This window comes from Heloderma suspectum, chromosome 5, assembly GCF_057233095.1.
Source record: "Heloderma suspectum isolate Gila_16-S chromosome 5, 16-S_ref, whole genome shotgun sequence".
In the NCBI taxonomy this organism is placed as follows: domain Eukaryota; kingdom Metazoa; phylum Chordata; class Lepidosauria; order Squamata; family Helodermatidae; genus Heloderma; species Heloderma suspectum.
This window is the reverse complement of record NC_139462.1, coordinates 8,628,405-8,650,000: the sequence shown is the minus strand read 5'-3', so window position 1 is coordinate 8,650,000 and position 21,596 is coordinate 8,628,405. Positions and strand designations below refer to the sequence as shown.

The following is a 21,596-nucleotide window of genomic DNA, read 5'->3' as shown; positions in this document are numbered from 1 at the left end:
CATGGTAGCTTCACATCCTAAATGTTCCTATTTGTTACGGAGGTGAGGACTTGACACAGAGATGCCATTTTAAGAAGCATCCCTGCGCGATGTGTAACTTGCAGCTCAGGCCTGATTTTCCCTTCACTGGGAATGAAGACTTCAATTCAATTCTAGCTCTGCTTGAAGCACGTGGTATTCCAGATCAGGTAAACTGGGGAGGGGAGGGAGCTGGTGGGTAGACAGCATCCCCCAGCTGGACAAGATGAACTTTAGTTTGTCTAACTCTTATGTATGTTGTACAATTGCCACCACAGTAATTTTCAGACAGGGGAGGAGCAAAATGCAGGACAGATTTCTGGGATAGGAATACTCCCATGGGAAGGCTCAACTATGCATGCACACACATGGAGGAGACAGGTTTTTTTTAAGGTTCGTGATTAATTTTGTTGTCTTCCGGCCAAATTCTGAACATGTTTTGCTCAATTATGTTGCTTAGCTGCAAGGTTTCATTTAAAAGTGTCCCACTTGCCCAAATTACTGCCTGTTTAGTATATGGAACTCATTAATGCAAGAGGTGTTGATGATAGCTTCCAGCAGATATGGCTTTAAAAGGGGGAAAAAAGGAGAAGGAGATTGGATTAATTCATGGCCACTGATCAGGTCTATCAACCAGGGCAGCTAAATGCATCTTCCATATTCAGAGTCAGAATACCTCCAAGACGCTGCGGGCAAGCAACAGAAGATGACTCTCTCCTCAACTTGCTCTGCGTACAAGTTCCCCAGGGGCATCTGGGTGACTGCACTAGACAGCTCTTTGGGCTCATGCAGCATAGGCAGGTCTTCTAAGAACGTATGCTGAGCAACAGAGCCCCAAAATAACAAACAGGCCATCCCATGACTGCCCACTACCAGGAATTTTGCATCACCCACACATGGACGTTGACTGCAGGATGAAACTGGGGATGAAGTGTCCCGCCTTAGAAAGCCACCCAAATTAGTTAATCAGAAGTCTCGTTTGAACCTCTTGTGAACTCGAATTATTGGCTCAATCTAGACATGCAGCAGTGAACTGGCCCTGGAGATTAACAGTTTAAGTGATCTTGCAACATGTAATTCCTCTAATACAAGGTTTGTAGGCTTTCCATCAAGAAAATACTTCCAAGAAAAACTTGCTAGTGTTTGAGCTTCATTTAGTTTTAAATAATGCAAGACAGCAAATGGGTTGGAATACAACATAGAAATGTGTTTAGGTAGGAGTAGAGATGTGAAGGCGGGGGTGGGGGGAAGTTTCTTTTTCGTTCTTCAAGTTTTACTAATTCTTTGGGGGGGAAGTGAAACTCCCCCCCACAAAAAAATCCTCTCCCCACCCCAGAACGTCATCTTTAGGTAGAATGTTTAGAATTTAGGTAGAATCAAGAATGGGTTGCTGGTAGCTGCGGGGATTATTAAGGAAAAGGTGATGTCCTGTGCAGGATATGGCTATCAATGGCTACTAATAATGATGGCTATGTATTACCTCCAGAATCAGAGGCAGTGGACTGGTTTGCACGATTGCCAGAGCCCACTGTGGCTTATTCAAGTGCAGCGGGCCACAGCATGTGCCAGTGGCCCCTGTGAATATTCAAGCCACGGCAGGCTTGAATATCGGCAGGCCAGTTTATCATGACATGCGAATCTGGCACAGGGTGGGTTCCTGCTGTGGTCAACAAACCATACACAACTCAAAAAGAGCCCGTGGGTTGTGGGCGGTTTTTTAACCACAGCAGGAACCCACTCTTGCCAGGTTCACACATCATGATAAGCCACAGCACCCACCTGCCACAGCTTGAATATTCACAACAGCCGCCGGCACACACAGCAACCCACCGGCACTCTGGCGATCGTGCAAACCAGGCCCCTGTGTCTCTGTATGCCAGATGCTGAGAACACAAGAACGAGGGTGCTGCTGCACTCCTGCCCTGCTTGTGGGCTTCCTGTGGGCAGCTGGTTGGCTGCCTTGGGAACAGAATGCCAGCCTAGACAGGCCTTGGTCTGATCCAACACAGCTCTTCTTCCATTCTTATGTGAACGGAAGAGGAAACGTTTTGGTGGCAACATGTGCAGATTACTTCTCGAGGGACGCTTAGGAGCAAAATATACCTTCTCAAATGACCGTAGATTGGGGAATGAATGGAGATCTGTCAATTGATTCTTCAAATATAAGCCGCCCAAAGAGCTTTGGCTATGGGGCAGTATAGAAATGCCCCATAAATAAAGATAGGCATACTTCTGGGGCTGTATTAGTAGAAGTACTCACATGGGTGAGGGTAACTTTTCAATAACTAACAAAAACAAACTAACTAACTAACAGTAATTAACTAACAAGTAGTACAAGGGTGCGACCTCCTGAATGTGGTCTAAACGTCTTTCCTTTGTATACTCATGCCTGCAGTGGACACACAGGTTTAAACACATTTTGCTTTGAGCTTAAAATGTAAGAAAGCGGTCCATCAGTGGCACGAGTGCAGTGATGAAGAACTGCCTGACTACCGGCAAGAGAGGGGGAAGGCGCTGTGTACAGACTTCTGACCATTCCTTCTACCACATGCCAGGCACAGCTGAGCAGGATCTTACCCTCCCATGATGCAATCATTAAGCAACCGCCATCCACCGCACTGCTTCTTGGCCCAGAGTGCTTCCCCTCTTCCCCAGGTTTTAGCACCACCTTCAAGCAGGTTCAGTGTCTGACTGGACCTCCCTTACCCGTTCCTATTAGGGTTTTTTGCCGGCAAGCAGATTATGTTTGCTTTCCCTCCCGACTACGGTTCAGTAATTACAAAAGTATACTTAAAACAAAGCCAAACACTGGCCACAGTCCAAAAGCTTTGAGTGACATTTCCTACCCGCTTGCAAGAATCTACATGACACAGCCAGAGGCAGAAAAATGCATTGAATTCTTGTGGAACTTGGGATGAAAGAGGGAGATTCTTTTGTTTTGGAATCCAGCAGAGTCCTTGGGGGGGGGGCTTTGTGATGGGGGGGGCGGGCGTGGGGAGAAGACATGCTTAACCTTTCTTGTGCCGGCTGCTTCCCTCCTACAGCACACACAAGTACACAAGCACACAGCTGTTTCACCAGCCCCAGAAGGTTTTACACCAGTACTAGCCAGATAAAACACTGATCCAAAACACCGGTGATGGTAAGAGCAGCTGAGGGATGTTTCAGGGGAAGGGTTGAGGCACCCTCCTCTCACTCACTCCTTCTCTGCAGAAAAGCACCACCTCCCAAGTAGGGTGGCCACCTGTCCCACTTTGAAGAGGACCATCCTCCACCTTCCCTCTTTGGAAGGTGTCCTCTGTTTGAAGAGCTGAGGCTGCCTTAAAACCACAGAATTGGGTGGGGGGGAGCCAGCAGGGGCCTGGAAGTTGCCCATCTGCAGTTAGCACCTGGATGGCAGACTGAGTAGGCACCCAGAAAACTGCTCTGAACGTGCAAGCCAATCCTTAACTTTTGGACATCTTCTGTCGAGTGCAACCAGAAAACGGGGCGCAGGATAAGCCTGTGTAGATAGTGACAAGACTCGTTTTTAATGGCTTGGGTTACCAAGGGCAGGAAGTGGGTTTAGTCCCCAATACGGAGGCATCCCAGAGTGGAGTCACTGAAACAAATAATTCAGTGGAGGCTGGTGGCGCCGATGCCAGTGGGGTTGTGAATCGGCTCTGGGTTTCAGTCAGAACTCTAAGGAGCAATCCAAGGTGCAAAGAGTTCTGACTGAAACCCGGAGTGGATGCACCACCCCACTGACATTGGAGTCACCAGCCTTCACCGAAACAATTGCTTTCCCCCATAGGTGTGCGTGGCAAAATGCTGCCGTGGAGGACGTGGCGAGAGCAAGATCAACCCTTCCAGCCCTGGCGCTAAATGAGGGGGAAGACGCACACTACACAGCCCCTAAGGATCATTGTAGCAGACAAGCCAGCAACACACACACACACAACCACCACGACTAACATTTTGCTAGTAAATACAATCCACCCGAGCAACTTTTACAAGAGATGCTTCGCTCAGGCAGGCATTCAGATGGACGATGTGGTTATTTCTTATATGGGCACAGTGAGTGGGAAGAAGAGATGGTATTAAAAGAGTAGGTAAAGTGATTAGCTACATGTTAGGTAGCCATAATCAGCAGTTCTGCCATGCCAATACATTGTGTTCATATTCTATGTTGGTCTGATTTTGAATGAGAGAAGTAACGTTTCTCATATTTTTCACATGCGCGCGCACACACACACACACACACAGACTGACTCAAATCTTGGGATTACACAATTAGGAATAAGGGTGCTGTGGAGAGGGAGAGAGAAAGCAAGAGACTGACTCAGATCTTGGGACTACATAATAAGGAATAAAGGGTGCTGTGGAAAGAGAGAGAGAGACTCAAATCTTGGGATTACACAATTAGGAATAAAGGGTGCTGTGGAGAGGGGGAGGGGGGGAGGGAGAGAGAGAGAGAGACTGACTCAGAATTTGGGATTAAACAATTAGAAATAAGGGGTGCTGTGGGGGGGGAGACCGACTCAGATTTTGGGATTACACAATTAGGAGTAAGGGGTGTTGTGGAGAGAGAGAGACTGACTCAATTTTGGGATTACACAATTAGGAGTAAGGGCTGCTGTGGAGAGGGGGAGAGACTGACTGACTCAGATTTTGGGATTACACAATTAGGAATAAAGGGTGTTGTGGAGAGCGGGAGAGGGAGAGAGAGAGAAAGAGAGACTCAGATTTTGGTATTACACAATTAGGAATAAAGGGTGCTATGGAGGGGGGGAGAGAGAGAGAGAGACTGACTCAGATTTTGGGATTAAACAATTAGAAATAAGGGTGGCTGTGGTGGGGGGGGAGAGAGAGAGAGACTGACTGACTGACTCAGATTTTGGGATTACACACTTAGGAGTAAGGGGTGCTGTGGATACGCCAGAAACAGAAACAGTGCACCCCCGTGCTATGTGGAAAGCACGAAGAGATTATCCTTAAGTAAGGTGCTCTCCTGGCAGTTGCATGTTATCAGCATCTGTGTGCTACACCAGTTTCGTCCTGTTTACTGTGCAAGAACATATACACGACGTTTGGAGCTGGGAAGGATGCCACAGTACTGCCTGCCACCATACAGGCGTGCTGTCTGCGGTGTGACACAACACTGACACGAGACTGAGCTGGAAGGGATCGTGTGCCACGGGGGACAGAGACCACGGGCAAATGTCACAGGCGAAATCCCACAAGGTGGCCCATTACTAAAAGGTCTGAGATCGTGAGAACGAGCAGGCTGGTCACCTGCCTTTTTCCTGAAAACTGAGTGTGGAGAAAGTCCCATACTTACTTCCTGGTATCTCCAGATAAAGGGAGCAGGCAACAAATGATAACAAACGATGGGAGGAAACTCTTCTGTACCTTGAGCCACTGTCAAGATTAGACAATATTTGGCTGGATCAACCAATAGCCTGACCTGGTCTAAGCCAGAGTCCTATGCTCCTTACAGCTATATACAGAGATCACACAGGTGAGCTAAATTCAAGATGGAAGAGTTGTGTGGCCTTGTTAGGACTTGAATCTGGGATCAGAGGGGTGGGGGATTCTGCTGGTGCCTGGCTACAGGGAAGATCTACAGAGAAACCAGCCAGACCAGCAAAGAAAGCCCTTCGCCGCAGTAGGCCAGAGAGCCAGTGTAGTGTAGCGGTTACAGTGTTGGAGTGGGACTCGAAAGACTTGGGTTCAAGTCCCCATTCAGCCATGAACCTCACTGGGTGACTTTGGACCAGTCACTGACTCTCTACCTAACCCACCTCATAGGGTTGTTGTGAGGATAAAAAATGGAGAGGAGGAGGATCATGCACCCTGTCTTGAGTTCCTTGGAGGAAAGACAGGATATAAATGTAACAACTACAAATAAATAAATTTGGTCACGTGATGCTGCCTGGGTCACTATAAAACCTTCCAGGCGAGGCTTCTTCTCAAGTATGAGCAACAGGTACACGTTTCTGCTGCTGTCTCACGACAGACCACCCTTGCTTCATCTCTGCCACATGTTTAACTTTGTTCGCCCCACCCACCCACCCCGCCCAACACGGCAGGAGCTGAATCCAGCCAGCCTCTACACTCGAAATGATACATGAATGTTGTTTAGAAGGTTCTACACAACTACAGAAGAAAAATGACTAAACATATACATCTTTTTAAATGCTAGGAATTGAGATCTGCCAAGACGCAGTGAGAGCATATGGCTGCTTGCGTCTTGAATGTCACTGCAAGCCGAACATATCGCAAATGCCGTTAATGTTTACGCCAGTCGCTTTTAACCATTCCTTTCATGCTGCCTTTTACCCTCAAGCATTCCAAGAAAATTAACACTGATAAAAAGAATCTCGCTTTTCTAAAGGAGAACTGAACGAAGCAGTGCCTGTAAGAAGAGTTGGCCAATTAACACAAAAATTGTTGGCTAGAGGCTAGCACCATTAAACCTGCTGTAAATTTATTTTTATTTTTCAAATGCTCATTTAAGTGTTGAAAGTGCAGGATAGGAAACATCCAGGATGTGTTTGGTTGGCACCCAGGTGTTCCTCATAACACAGCCCAAGAGTAAACTTGCAAGACCAGCTTGGGTCTCATTCAACAGTTAAATGAGCCATCCCATTTGGTTTTCCTCTCAAACGATGTCTGTGTCACCATTAGCAGAGCTAGGATACAGATCCTTTAGGTAAATCAAAGCGCTGGACTTGTAGTTTTAAGAAAGGTCAGACTGAGACATAGCCCCATTCACTGCTGGGCCCTACATCAGCCTTCCCCTACCTGGGTGCCCTCGGATTTGGATGTGTTGGACCGGAACTCCCATCATCCTCAGCCAGCTCAGTCCAACACATCTGGAGGACACCCAGGTGGAAGAAGGGTGCCTTGCAGGGTAACAGGTCTTGAAATGTGGACATACTGCTAGGAACATCTCTGGTGCAAACTCCACTGAAGAGCCTCAATCATTTCACCTCAATTCACTTTAGGTCTGTTATCTGGAGTCCTTCTTCACACACCGGATGAGCAAACGTGTTGACATGATGATTTGCATCAGTGCCTCCTGAGTAGGGATGGGCGAACTCACCCTAGTCCAGGTCTCACACCACTTGCCGGACACCCACCAGCTGCACAGCAAGCTACCGGGCAGTCTGTGAGCACCTGGCGAGTGGCCACCTGATCCTTTGCTGAGCCGCCATTTTGCATCAAAATGGCGGATCAGTCTTCATCGTAAATGACCACGTGAGCAAATGGCGGCTCTAAAATGACAGGTCCATTTATGCCATGGCCACGTTACGGCCACCATGTCCACACATGGGCATTTATGAAAAAGGCCAAGCCGCAATTTTTATGCAAAATGGCGGCTTGTCAAAGGATTGAGCAGCCACACACTTGCCTGACTTGGCACATGCTGAGTCAGGCAAGCACAAGGGTGCGCAGAATGGAGTCTGGGGGCTGAGCGGGGGAATGTCCACCAGACTCCACCTCCTTCCTGGACTCCCGTGACATTTCTACTCTTGAGCAGCTGACAAGCCAGTACAAACTATGGTATGACTCCCACACTGCTGGGAGCTAGACCACTGCAAACAATACGAACTAGAGAGTATGAGTACCTGACAGGGGCCAACCACATGGCATGAACATTTGGTGAGTAAAGGTCAACACGAAGGCAAGGCAAGTTAAGGCACAATCCCATACACACACTTACCTGGAAGTAAATCCTACTGAACTCAGTGGGACCTACTTCTGAGTAAACACACATAGGATTGCACCATAAATCCACTTGATAAAACCACCAACAACAAAAGCAACCTGAGCACACAAACAGGCTCTTTTGTCCCACATTTGTTATATCACCCGCAGCTAAACTAGCATCGTAGCAGGTCAAAACTCACAGAGTGATTTTGCTTAGGGATGTGTGAGAATTTTGCTTTTGCTCGCAAAACATGCGCGTCTGCCCCATTCGACGCTCCAAACGTGAACGTGAGCATGTGTCTGGGGAAAATATTTGCAAACTGTTGAAGACGTGCTCGCATTCGTCTCGCTCCCAATTCCCAGTTCCATTTGCGCACATCTCCTAATTTGTGTGAATTTCCTCAGTAGACGGAATCAGCCCCGTTTTAGTCTATGGGAAAAATTTGCACAAAAATTGCGGAGATCTGTGCAAATCTCCCGTTCAATCGTTGCTCGAATTGTGCAAGTTCCTGTTCATGCAGAGTGATCAGCAATCGCGAGTGTGAACGGGAATCAGGCACTGGACGAGAGGTGAGACAATGTTCGGAGAATCCTAGCAATTCTGAACACTGCTCGCTCACCCATCCTTAGTTTTGCTCCCACTTGTGGGCAACAGCTTAAATAAACGAGTTGGATAAATGAGATGGAGAAGGCTATAACATCGTGCATAGAGGGTCTCAATTATGACCTTCAAGAAACAACTGAGACTGTGGTTTGTTTATATTGGCGGCGGTGGTGGGGGGGTAGAATAAAAGAATGTTGATACTGGGAATAACTTGTGCCAATTCCGTCTGATTTGCATTTAAGGCGGCCCCACCCCCCACCCCCACTGAACTGACAAGTTTAGACAAGGCAGAGAGTGAGCAGTGGGGCGGTGGGGGGAGGGGGGAACATACACACATTGGAACGGGCAAAAGAGAATGCCTTCTGATATTACAGGCTTGCATGCAATTCATTTTCCGTATGAAAGCAAATTTATAGATTAATGCAGTGCTCCGGCATTATTAAAAAAAAACTGCAGAGTAGCTGCTCTGAAACAATCGCTAATGATCCATGCAATTAAAGCATGCATACTTCTTCAAGATACATGGTACACAAACAATTATTTTCAAGATTAAAAAATGAGGCATTTCAGATACTTTAAATGAGTTTATGGCCAGCTGCAATAAACCAGGATGTTCAGCAGCAGCATTTGGAGGTGCAGGTTTTGCTTTTGCTTGGGAATCTGCATTGCAGTTCTTCAGTCCTATGGATGGAATTTGCCTGACGCCACCCAGGCAACGTGGAACTCAGACCCAACATTTAATACTCTAGAAACAATCCTAGAACAATCCTTCCAGTGGGAACAGCTAAATCTATCTCTGGATTGTTTAGCATTGCGTATGCCTCTCCCTCAACAAGCCAGAAAAAGAACTTCTGGTTTGTTCTAGGATTGTTTCTCTGGCTTGCTGGGGGAGACACAAGCCAGAGGTCTAGGTTCAGATGTGACACTAAACAACCCAGGGACAGAGCACCCGGGTTGTTTAGCTGCTCTCTCTTGCAGCAGGAGTACCCAGATAGCATTAGGGATGTGCAATAATTTTGTTCCTGTTCGCAAATCATACAAACATGTCCCATTCAGAACCCTGAATGCAAGCTGGAATGCAGTCCTTGGGAAATTTTTGCAATTTCCCAACTTGCATTCATGTTCAAAAGCACACATTTACAAAAGTGCCGACTTCTGAAAATGTGCATTTGCACAGGTGTACAATTTCCCCCCAAAATCTGTATTTTCATGCTTTAGCCTACTGGGGAAATACACATTTTTTAAAATGTAATTTTTTCCTGATTGAAAATGAACATTTTTCCTAATGGGAGAAAATCGGGGATGCAAACTAGGCAAACCAAGATTTCAAAAGGAATTCGGAGAACTGCAATTAATTTTTATTTTTTAATTAAATTTCTAACTTGCCCATCTGGCCAGTCACCCGGCCACTGTGGGCGATGTACAACAGTACGGTTTAAAACAGTAAAATTACCCATTAAAACTTCGTATTTCTAAAAATACCCTAGCCTACCCCAAATGCCTGCCCGAATAACCAAGTTTTCAACGCGTGGCGGAAACTCATTAAAGAGGGGCATGGCAGAGTTCCCTAGGGAGGGAGTTCCACAGTGTGGGACTCAACGAGCTCAAACATGGCTAATGTTAGAAAAATTGGAGGTGATGTGTGAAACAGGCCATTCTTAAGGTATTATAACAAAATCAGATGCTCTACACAAAGCCTCCTCCAAAGAAAACCCCTGCATCAATTTCAGGCCCTCTCCCGGACAGTTTGCACAGACCCTGAGGGAATTCCAGAACCCGTTGCTTGCTGCCCTTTCCCCACTTTTTTGCGGTGGGGGGACGGGGACAGGACTGAGGCCTGCCCAAGCCCATCCAATGTTGAAATGGGGAAGAGAGCTCATCTGCACCGTTACTAAATCTGCATCGTTCCTCCTCTTCCAGGATTCAGGGATGCATGATGAAGGCAGTGCCAGTGTTTTACCCAACCTGCTGCACCCAGCCAGCCAACCATGCTGTGCTGCCCAATTGCCTTAAGGTATCCTCAGTATTTGAATTACAGAGATGCTGAAAGCCTTGGGCACGCTGCTGCTAAACTCAGCATGGAGAGTGGGAACACAGGAAATGAAAAAAGGGGGCAACAGAGGGAGAGGGGGAGAGAGAGAGGTAGCCAAGCCATACCTAGGGTCGACTGATACCATTTGCCCAGATATGGAGAACAAAGTCCCCTTTCTCTTTGGACACTAACATCTTGTGTGACCTGATGAGCTTCATCTTGTGCTGCCCTGCCAAGAAGAAGGTGAAGGCACTGCAAGGCTACAGCAGACTAATCGAGGCAAGAGGGCTAGAGGGGGGAACTTTTACATCATCGGCCTCTGATAGGCCCCTCTGGTGAGAGCTCCAAAAGCAAGGGGCCGCTAACACCTCGGGGTGGTGCATACAAACAAAACTCGAGTTTGTCAAAGTTCTCTACATTCCACCTTAAAGCTTGTTCCATCTTGTGTCCATATCAGATTCTGATCTTTGTTTTTTCTAAGCAAATGAATTTTTAAAAAATGTACGCATCAACTCTCCATATCTTTGAGATATGCGCATTCTTCTCCTGCGATTAAAGCCTACTTGTACGCATCTTCCAAAACTATGCATGCTGTCAAACACATTTGGATGGCGGAGTTCCATGAATCACATTTGAAGCTTGAAAATGTATGGACTTCAACCACAAGCTGCGTTCGAGTCCGTGTTCGGTCCAAAAGATATGTACTGGGTAAATTTTGATCAAAAACGAACTGAGACGAATTTCTCATTTGTTGTTGTTCAGTCGTGTCCGACTCTTCGTGACCCCATGGACCATAGCACGCCAGGCCTTCCTGTCCTGCGCTCTCTCCCGGACTGTGCTCAAGTTCATACTCAATACATCGGTGATGCTATCTAGCCATCTCATCCTCTGCTGTCCCCTTCTCCTTTTGCCTTCAGTCTTTCCCAGCATCAGGGTCTTTTCCAGACAGTTTTCTCTTCGCATTAGGTGGCCAAAATATTGGAGCTTCAGCTTCAGTATCTGTCCTTCCAATGAGCACTCAGGGTTGATTTCCTTTACGATGGACTGATTTGACCTCCTTGCAGTCCAGGGCACTCGTAAGAGTCTTCTCCCGCACCACAGTTCGAAAGCATCAATTCTTCGGCGCTCAGCCTTCCTTATAGTCCAGCTCTCACAGCCATACATTACTACTGGGAAAACCATAGCTTTGATTAGACGGACCTTTGTCGGCAAGGTGATGTCTCTGCTTCTTACTATGCTGTCTAGGTTGGCCATAGCTTTCCTCCCAAGGAGCAAGCGTCTTTTAATTTCATGGCTACAGTCACCATCTGTGGTGATCTTGGAGCCCAAGAAAATTAAATCTGTCACTGCTTCCATTTCTTCCCCTTCTATATGCCAGGAAGTGATGGGGCCAGATGCCATGATCTTAGTTTTTTTAATGTTGAGTTTCAAACCAGCTTTTGCACTCTCCTCTTTCACCCTCAACAAGAGGCTCTTTAGATCCTCTTTGCTTTCTGCCATTAGGGTGGTATTGTCTGCATATCGGAGGTTGTTGATAATTCTCCCGGCAATCTTAATTCTGACCTCTGATTCATCCAACCCGGCATTTCTCATGATGTACTCTGCATATAAGTTAAATAAGCAGGGTGACAATATGCAGCCTTGTCGTACTCCTTTCTCAATTTTGAACCAATTGGTTGTTTTATGTCTGGTTCTTACTGTTGCTTCTTGACCCTCGTACAGGTTTCTCAGGAGACAGGTAAGGTGGTCTGGGACTCCCATCTCTTTAAGAATTTGCCACAGTTTGTTGTGATCCACACAATCAAAGGCTTTAGCGTAATCAATGAAGCAGAAATAGACGTTTTTCTGGAATTCTCTTGCTTTCTCCACGATCCAGCAAATGTTGGCGATTTGACCTCTAGTTCCTCTACCTCTTCGAAACCCAGCTTGTACTTCCGGTAGTTCTCGGTTCGCATACTGCTGAAGCCTAGCTTGTAGGATTTTGAGCATCACCTTGCTGGCATGTGAAATGAGCGCAATTGTGCGGTAGTTTGAACACTCTTTGGCGTTGCCCTTCTTTGGAATTGGAATGTAAACTGACCTTTTCCAGTCTTGCGGCCACTGTTGAGTGTTCCATATGTGTTGGCATATTGAGTGCAGCACTTTAACAGCATCATCTTTTAGGATCTTAAATAGCTCAGCTGGAATACTGTCATCTCCGCTAGCTTTGTTGTTACTAATGCTTCCTAAGGCCCACTTGACTTCACTCTCGAGGATGTCCGGCTCAAGTTCAGTGACCGCACTATCATGGCTATCAGGGACATTCAGATCTTTCCTGTATAGTTCTTCTGTATATTCCTTCCACCTCTTCTTAATCTCATCTGCTTCTGTTAGGTCCCTGCCTTCTTTGTCCTTTATCATGCCCATCTTTGCACAAAACGTTCCCTTGAGATCTCCGATTTTCTTGAAGAGATCTCTAGTCTTTCCCATTCTGTTGTTTTCCTCGAATTCTTTGCATTGTTCATTTAAGAAGGCCTTCTTGTCTCTCCTTGCTATTCTCTGGAACTCTGCATTCAGTTGGATAGATCTTCCCCTTTCTCCCTTGTTTTTCGCTTCCCTTCTTTCGTCAACTACTTGTAAAGCCTCATCAGACAGCCACCTGGCTTTCTTGCATTTCTTTTTCTTGGGAATGGATTGAGTTGCTGCCTCCTGAACAATGTTACGGACCTCCGTCCATAGTTCCTCAGGCACTCTGTCTATCAGGTCTAATCCCTTAAATCTATTCCTCACCTCCACTGTATATTCATAAGGGATATGATTTAGGTCATACCTGAATGGTTTAGTGGTTTTCCCTACGTTCTTCAATTTAAGCCGAAATTTTGCAACAACTAATATCATCTGCCTGGTCAGGCCTACCTGTCAGGGTGGACACTGAGCCCCTAGAATCCCAGAGTAGTTCTGATTCTGAGGAAGAGCAGTCGCTCCTGGGAGGGGAGCGCGCTCCTCTTTCCCAGGGCCCACAGCTGACGGAGATTCCTCCCACCAGCATTCCTAGCTTAGATAGCAGTCCAGGGAGTGACAGAGTGCGGATAGCAGACTTGGTGGACGCGCGACGCTGAGAGCGGTGCCAAATGGAGGGCGCAGAAAGGAGGCGTAGTGCCCGGTTGGTGTGCAAACAACGGCTGAGCCCAGAGGATCCAAGGGAAAAGGGGAGGGACTCTCACTAGTCCTTAAGTTCAGGGGTCTGCCAGTAATTCCCTTTCAAACGGGGACCAACTGTTCCAACTTCGGGCATAGGTACTGTGCTGCTCAGATCTAGTTGCAAACGGTAGAGTTGTTAAGTTGTAAAAGAAGAATAAAGCTTTGAAAGGAATCCCTTTGTCTGTGTCTGGACTTGGCTACTGGATTAGACTGAGAGAGGCCTCCAAGGAGCCCTTAACACTACCTTCTACAAGCCTAAAGGAAACTGCAGATGAAACCATAGGAGACACTTTACAGTCAAGAGGTTTAAACCTGTTTTAATTATTGCCCTGTTTGATTGTGTGATGGCACCAAGAGTGTGATTTGCAGGAACCCAGGATCAATGCTGGGAGAAAAGATGCTTGCAGGAAAGGGCGCAAGAAAGCTATTGGTGAGGGGGAAAGTGCAGAGGCCAAGCAAATTCTATCTTGTGGTCCTTCACCATATGGAGACTTTTCTTTGCAAGTCCTTGTTGTTTATTCGGTCAGTCACTTCCGACTCTTCGTGACCTCATGGACCAGCCCACGCCAGAGCTTCCTGTCGGCCGTCGCCACCCCCAGCTCCCCCAAGGTCGAGTCCGTCACCTCCAGAGTATCATCCATCCACCTTGCCCTTGGTCGGCCCCTCTTCCTTTTACCTTCCACTTTCCCTAGCATCAGCATCTTCTCCAGGGTATCCTGTCTTCTCATTATGTGGCCAAAGTACTTCAGTTTTGCCTTTGCCTTGCAAGTCCTTAGGTATAGGAATTCTGGCCACCCCTGTTCTGTGCATTCTACAACAATGTTAGGAATGCAATAATTGTGCACAGCATCCCCTCTAGATAGATTTTTTTAATTTAATGTATGGAGCCAACAAGACAAATTTGCCCTAGAAAAAAAGAGCCTATCATACAAGATGCTTTGATAATTCTCCTCTCTCTTGTTCCGTGTGTGTGTGTGTGTGTGCGCGCGCGCTTGTGTGTCTATGTGTTTTCATTCAATCAATGGACAGACCGGCAATACAGCAGGGAAATATCCCAGTTCCATCTTGAAAGGATTTGCTTCAGAAAAGCATTTGGATTAATTCCACAGCCAGGAAAAGAATCTGGAGGGTTATAAACAAGACACAAATGCCAAACTCAAATGACAAAACTAAAGAAAAACAACCACCAGAAAGTGGGGAGGGAGGAGGAACTACGGACAACAACTGTTAACTGTCTGGGGACCTCTATGCCCTGGAGCAGGGGAGCAGCTTACTCTTGCCAGCAAAACCAATTAACGGATCCCCTGGAGCCCGCACGGCAAGAGCGGCACGCGGGCAGTTCAGAGAAGCAGCTCTTGGGCTGTGGAACTGCCCATCCTGGCTTATTTTGCAGCACAAGGGACGTCTTTCAGAAATCCCAGTCGCCAAACTAAAATTGAGCTTTCTCCAAGAAAGCCAAGGCACGCCAATTTAATGAACTGGTTTGTTTATTTACCCAAAGCAACCACGGTTCAGGGTCATCCTGCGCTGAGCCTCTGTATCTGCAGCCCCCTCCCCAGCACGGCGTGGACGGGGCTGCCCTCATCCACCCTTCCCATGAGGAAGCATGAGGAGCAGCAAAAGCATGGAAGGACGTGGCACTGTAGGGAAGAATGTCTGCTGACCCCATGCACGCGAACAGGGGGAGCCGTCTTTTGTTTGTTTGTTTACAATATTTGTATACTGCTCCGTATCTAAAACAGATTTCAGAGCAGTGAACACAAAAGATAAAAACGGTAAAATAACAAAAAGATTAAAACACCACCTTAAAATCATGCGTTTTAAAGAAACAGAATGCCAATAGAAACTGTGACTGGTCAATTAAGGAATACCACCTGGAACAGTGCTGTTATCAGGAGACGCCAGAAAAAACACAGTGTTGGTGCCTGCCTGACCTCCAGGGGCAGGGAGTTTCAAAGCAAGGAGGCCACCACACTGAAGGCTCTTCTCCTGGTGGACTCCAAGCAGACCATAGGTCCATGTGGAACCGCCAGGAGCGAAACCTCCGATGACCTCAGTGACCAGGCAGGTTGGTAGGGGAGAAGGCGCTCTCTCAGGTATCCTGGTCCCAAGTTGTTTAGGTCTTTGTACACTAGGACTACAACTTTAAACCTGGCCAGGTAGCGGATAGGCAGCCGGTGCAGTTCCCTCAGCAGAGGAGTTGCACGCTGAAAAGGGGCAGCTCCCAACAACAGCCGAGTTGCTGCCTTCTGCACTAGCTCCAGCTTTCGGAGCAGCGTCAAGGGCAGCCTCACATAGAGCACATTGCAGTAATCCAGTTTTGAGGTTACTAATGCCTGTACCACGGTGGCCAAGCGATCCCTGTCCAGGAGTGGCCATAGCTGGCGAACCAGCCAAAGCTGGTAAAAGGCCACTTGGGCCTCCAGCGACGGTGATGGATCTAGGAGTACCCCCAGACTACGGACCTGAACTTTCAAAGGAGTGCAACCCCATCCAGAACAGGCAATGAGCCTATCTCATGGACCCAGGAACCACGCACCCACAGGGCTTCCGTCTTGCCAGGATTCCGCTTCAGCTTATTGGCCCTCATCCAGCCCATTACTGAGTTCAGGCACTGGTCCAGGACTTGCACAGCCTCTCCTGATTCAGATGTCACAGGGAGATAGAGCTGCATGTCATCAGCATACTGATGACACTTGGCTCCAAATCCACTAACGACTATTCCCAGTGGCTTCCTATAGATGTTAAATAACACTGGGGACAAGATGGTACACCCATAGGTCAATTGCCAAGGGGCTGAGGAACCGTCACCCAATGTTATGCTCTGAAATCAGCCCCGCAGTTAGGACCAGAACCACTGTAACACAGTGCCTCTCATACCCATCCCATGGAGTCAATCCAGGAGGATACTATGGTCAATGGTACCAAAAGCCAATGAGAGATCGAGCTGCATCGACAGGGTTGCACTCCCCCTGTCCCTCTCTCAATAAAGGTCATCTATCAGGGTGACCAAGGCCAATTCAGTCCCGTAACCAGGAAAAAACCCAGACTGGAATGGGTCTAGATAATCAGTATCCTCCAAGAGTACCTGCAGTTGGTCCACCACTACTCTTTCCGGAACTTTCCCTAAGAAAGGGGTATTTGCAACTGGGTGGTAGTTGTTTAATACTATTGGGTCCAGAGTGGGCTTCTTCAGGAGTGGCTGCTCTACTGACTCCTTAAGGACAGCAGGGACCACCCCTTCCCGAAGGGAAGCATTCACCACACCCTGGACGGACCCAGTCATGCCCCCTCAGCTAGCTTTGATTAGCCAGGAGGGGCAAAGTTCGAGAGGGCATGTGGTCAGTCGCATTACTGCAAGCACTTTGTCCACATCATGGGGTTGTAACAACTGAAACTAATCCCACAAAATCGGGCAGATGGTGGCGTCAGCACCCCAACTGAGTCAGCCCATTAGTCCATCTAGCTCACTCGGACTGGAGAGCTGTTGCCAAGGACTCTGCCAGGTCTGCAATCCGACATCCATTTAACTGGAGACTGAAGCCAAGTCGGAATGCATATGCAGTGGCGCAGTGGAGCCAACACCGGCCGTTTTTATTAGCAGGGAGGCTGATGTCATCTGTCATCCCTAGGTATGTCAAAGGAATCCATCTGGGGATGGAGCTGCCAAGCTTTCATCAGCTCAGCCCCCAGACTGTGACTTGTTTCCCTGCAAGCTAGCCCAATCTGCACTGAGCTGGGCCAGTTCGCCGATTTTCGGGGAGGGGAGATTTGTTAAAATAAAAAATTGCGCAAATTTTGGGCATAATTTGTCCAAATCTGAACCGCATTTTGTGCAAATTACGCAAATCATGGCCAAAATTTGCGCAAATTACAATCAAAATGTGTGCAATTGCACACACTGTGGTTGCAATTTGTGCAAATTTCTATTTACACAATTTTTTAAAGAATGGAAATGGTTCCCAAATTTCGAGAAAAGCTTGCAGCTTGGCTGGCAAATACTAGCTGGGTGAGGGGCACCGCAGAAATCCAGCAAGCCCAAAAAGGGCCGGATTTCCCGACAACAAACCTCCCTGACAACCCTCATCAGAATGCCCTGTTCCCTCTGAACTTAGCAGCAATCCTCACAGTATCTGGAGGGAAATGAGTTCTCCCAGCCACAGTGCATTTTTCCTGTTCTAATGCAAAGCATTTTGAGGTGGCTTGGTCTTAAATGGGCAATTAAGACCCAGCAGCCTTACAAAGAACCTGCTTTTGGTGGAGATGAAAACTGCCACAAGCGGTTTCTTGACAGTGATTAACAGAAATGACTGAATTTTTCAACTCTCCTTGGGGGCGTGGCTCTGGGGACAGTCACGATGAGCCCCAGCACTTCAAAATGTGCCACGACACCACTGTGCATTCGTGCTCTATGCCGAGCTGCCCTTCAGTGTTTATTTCTCTGAAGCACAAACATCTTTGACCAGGATTCTGTCATCTGCAGAGCACAGTGAATAACACATATATTTCCAGGGCTTCCAGACCCACAAAAAACAGGAAGCTCTTTGATGTACCCAGTCTTTCAGGGATAGCTAGAGCTGTCACCTTTTTAATTCACACTTGATACTCTCTTGGCCCAGGCATAGGCAACTGCAGGCCGCAGACCACGTGCATTCCCCCTGCCCTCTGGTGCAGCTCTCACCAAAATTTGGCAACATGGCAACAGCAGTGCGACCCACAGGGGGGGCGGGGTCCAGGGGTGGAAAGTGGGCCCCAGATCCCTCGAAGTTGCCCACCCGTCCAAGCCCAAAAGTTGAGAAGAGGTGCCATTTCTCTGATAGGTGAGAATATTAATTAAATTAATTAAATGTATATCCAGCCTTTCCACCAAAAACTGCACTCAAGGCCACCCCTGCAACCCCGACCTCCACTGGCAAAGCATAATAAAACTGGAATATGGTTCTTTATTCCCTTGTCACCTGGTCACTCCATCACACTGGTGTCTGGGCCCTCTCAGCACCCCCTCCTTTGAGCACTCAAAGATGGTCCTTGCAATCCTTCAGGTGACTCCCGCATTCTGAGTATTTTACCTCAAAGAGTTTAGCACAGGTTGGCAAGCAATTTACTTTGCTTATTTTCAAGTACCCGCTCTCCTTTGCCTTCTTGCCTCTCAGTATTTTCCTGTCACTAATACTGTCTATCAATTTGGATCGGAGGTTTGGGCGTGAGGTCCCAGCGATTTTGAGAGAGGCTTCTCTCCCCACCTGCCACTTGGCTTACCTACCTGCATTCAGCTATTTGTGCCGGTGGGGAAGTGAGAGGAAAGCAGGCTGTTGCCCCGCAGGGATGGGAGGTCTCAGATGGTCACTACCTCACCCCAAACAGAGAACCAGCCCATAGCTCTGGGGTCCCTCAACCTATGTATAGAAAGGAAAGGGGTGGTGGCAGCATCCCATCGATCCAACAGACACACGCGCACCTGGCCCACCTTACAAAGCAATTGTAGCATGACAAAAAGTTACACCACTGAAAGGTTCTTCAGATGTTTTCTATTCCAACTTGGGGGCGGGGGGGGGAGGAGTCATATAAAGGTAGTTTTTAAGCAACAGAGGCAAGAAAATGGTCCCCTTATTGCTCTCCTCCAGCCTCAACACTAGGAACAAATTGCCTATCTATCAATGGGCAAGTCAGCCCCGCTAAGGACTGAATCACAGAGGGGATCATACCAACAGCAACCAGATAGATACTCCAGAGACCCAGAGCCAATACGTACCAGGTTCCTCTACTGTGGCCTTTCCTAAGTTTTTCCTACCACACGGAGGTATCCTCCACTTACTAATCTGAAAGGCAGACCAATGGAGATAGCGCTCTTCAAATACTTGAAAGGCTGTCACAGAGAAGAAGGCCAGGATCTCTTCTTGATCATCCCAGAGTGCAGGACACGGAATAAGGGGCTCAAGTTACAGGAAGCCAGATTCCGGCTGAACATCAGGAAAAATGTCATGACTGTTAGAGCAATACAACAATGGAACCCATTCCCTAGGGAGGTGGTAGGCTCTCCCACGCTGGAGGCATTCAAGATGAAGCTGGACAGCCACCTGTCACGGATGCTTTTACTTGGATTCCTGCATTGGGAAGGGGGTTGGACTTGATGGTCTTATAGGCCCCTTCCAACCCTACTGTTCTATGATTCTAGAGAGATTACCACCAACACCACAAGGGGCTGACAGATGGGAGACTTTGAGGACCAAGCATTAACTGATTGTGAGACTACTCAGTAGTGGCAGCTGTCTGGAACTCCCTCCACATTGCAGTTTGGGACTGGGAGGCAAAAATGTGGTGAGTTTTAAATGCCTCCTTAACCTGTTACTGCAAGCTCATAAGTGATATCATAGTTCTGGGCCACTTGATCATTTCCTATTGTTATTTTTTAATCGTATTTATTATTTCTGTAACTTAGTTATCTTTGTTGTCGCTGTAATTGTTTATTAACTGAGTATTTTAACAGTGATTTTAATACTTCCGCATGAAAACTGCTTAGAAATTTTGTTATATCGACCGGTATACAAGCATTAGGGCGCTATCCTATGCATGTTTAGAGAGGAAAAAGTCCTACTATTCCCAGCAGACCCCACTCAGCCATGTTGGCTGGGGCATGCTGGGAGTTGTAGGACTTTTTTCAGTCTAAACATGCATAGGATTGTGCCCTTAATCAGTCAATCAATGAATCAAATAAGTTCTGGATGAAGGAACTTTCAGAACCTTCCCCATGAAGATTCTTTGTCCTTCAGCTGTCACCAGCACAGCAGCCAGTACAGATGGAGATGAAGCGGGGAAGCGGGGCTTTGCCACCAGCGATGCTGAAAGACTAGTACTTTTTTCCTCTTCCCTCCCCATCCCTGTTTCCTCATGTGTCATGTCTGGTTATACTGACTGCACATAAGTCGCCTTGGAAGCCTTTGGGGGCAAGAAGCTGGGTAAAAACACTTTTACGTTAATAAATAAAATTCTCCTGGAGCCTTTTCCTCCAGCAAAGAAACACTTGGGAACTGGGGCTTTACAGAGGGGATGTATGGCATTATTCAGCACACACAATGCAATAAGCCACTAGGAGATAAAATCAAACAAGTGGGATCTGCCACCCAGAGAGCTTCAGCTATTGGGGGGTACAGAAATGAAATGAAATGAAATGAATGAAATGCCCTCTTCCAGGAACTCTATTCCATTCTTCCTCCTCCACGCCTGGGTCTTCCTTTCCCCCCTCACCAACAGTCAGTCAGGATGCTCAGGCCTTTTTAGCTGTTTTGGGGGTTCCCCCTCCATCAGTGCTTTCCTCTATAAGATTTCTTTTGTACCTCTGCAAAACATGGGCTTTCCCTCGATCTTGCCGATACCTCCCTCTTGCGCGTGCATGGTTGCCATTCCTTTTCCGTAAGGATCCACACCCAGAGAAGGAGTTGGTTATTAGTATACAGAATACTACTTGCCTGTTTCTTCAAAGAAGTACCCATTTCTGGACATCGCTGCTGGTGGGCTTTCTAACGGGGGAAAAATATAGAGCAATGTAAGTAAGATCATCTTCAGTGATTTTTATTATCTTAGGTTTTTAAAGCGCAAAACATTTATTCTTCAACATGCTAACATTTTCTTCCAGAATATCTCAATACGTTCTATGCATGGACTATATATTTAAGCATATCTAAATATTTAAAGCATATTTGCCACAGCTGCTTTCCCCCAGTCTATGGGTTGGTTCAGCTGTTTCAGTCCACCGACAGAATTCTTTACAGGCTGGAGAACTTTGGAATGAGCGTGCCCACTGATGGATGTGCCATTCGCCCGGCATCCAACATTCCTCCACCCTTTGGAGGGCACACGGATTGCAGGAGTGAGGTCAATCTAGCCTGCAGTTGCACATCTCCAGCTCCAGAGGCGCTACTAAGGCCAGAGCACGAGACACAGCGCTGGAGTCCACAAGCAGACCCCTGACAGGGAAGGGGCAGCACCGCCCCCTCTCGTCTCCTCTTCTTGGATGGGGAGGAATAAGCTGAAGCTGAACCCTGACAAGACCGAAGTACTTTTAGTGGG

At 47.4% G+C, this 21,596-nt stretch overlaps 1 protein-coding gene across 3 annotated transcripts in view; it reads right to left on the bottom strand.

Moving 5' to 3' along the window:
* The window catches only part of SLC4A11 (solute carrier family 4 member 11), a 210,034-nt gene that overhangs the window by 125,283 nt on the left and 63,155 nt on the right, over nucleotides 1-21,596 (bottom strand). For all 3 annotated transcript variants that reach the window (XM_084855308.1, XM_084855309.1, XM_084855310.1), the window contains exon 2: nucleotides 20,996-21,046. In XM_084855308.1, the coding sequence (XP_084711434.1) occupies nucleotides 20,996-21,046 (51 nt within the window). The remainder of the gene's footprint in view (nucleotides 1-20,995; nucleotides 21,047-21,596) is intronic.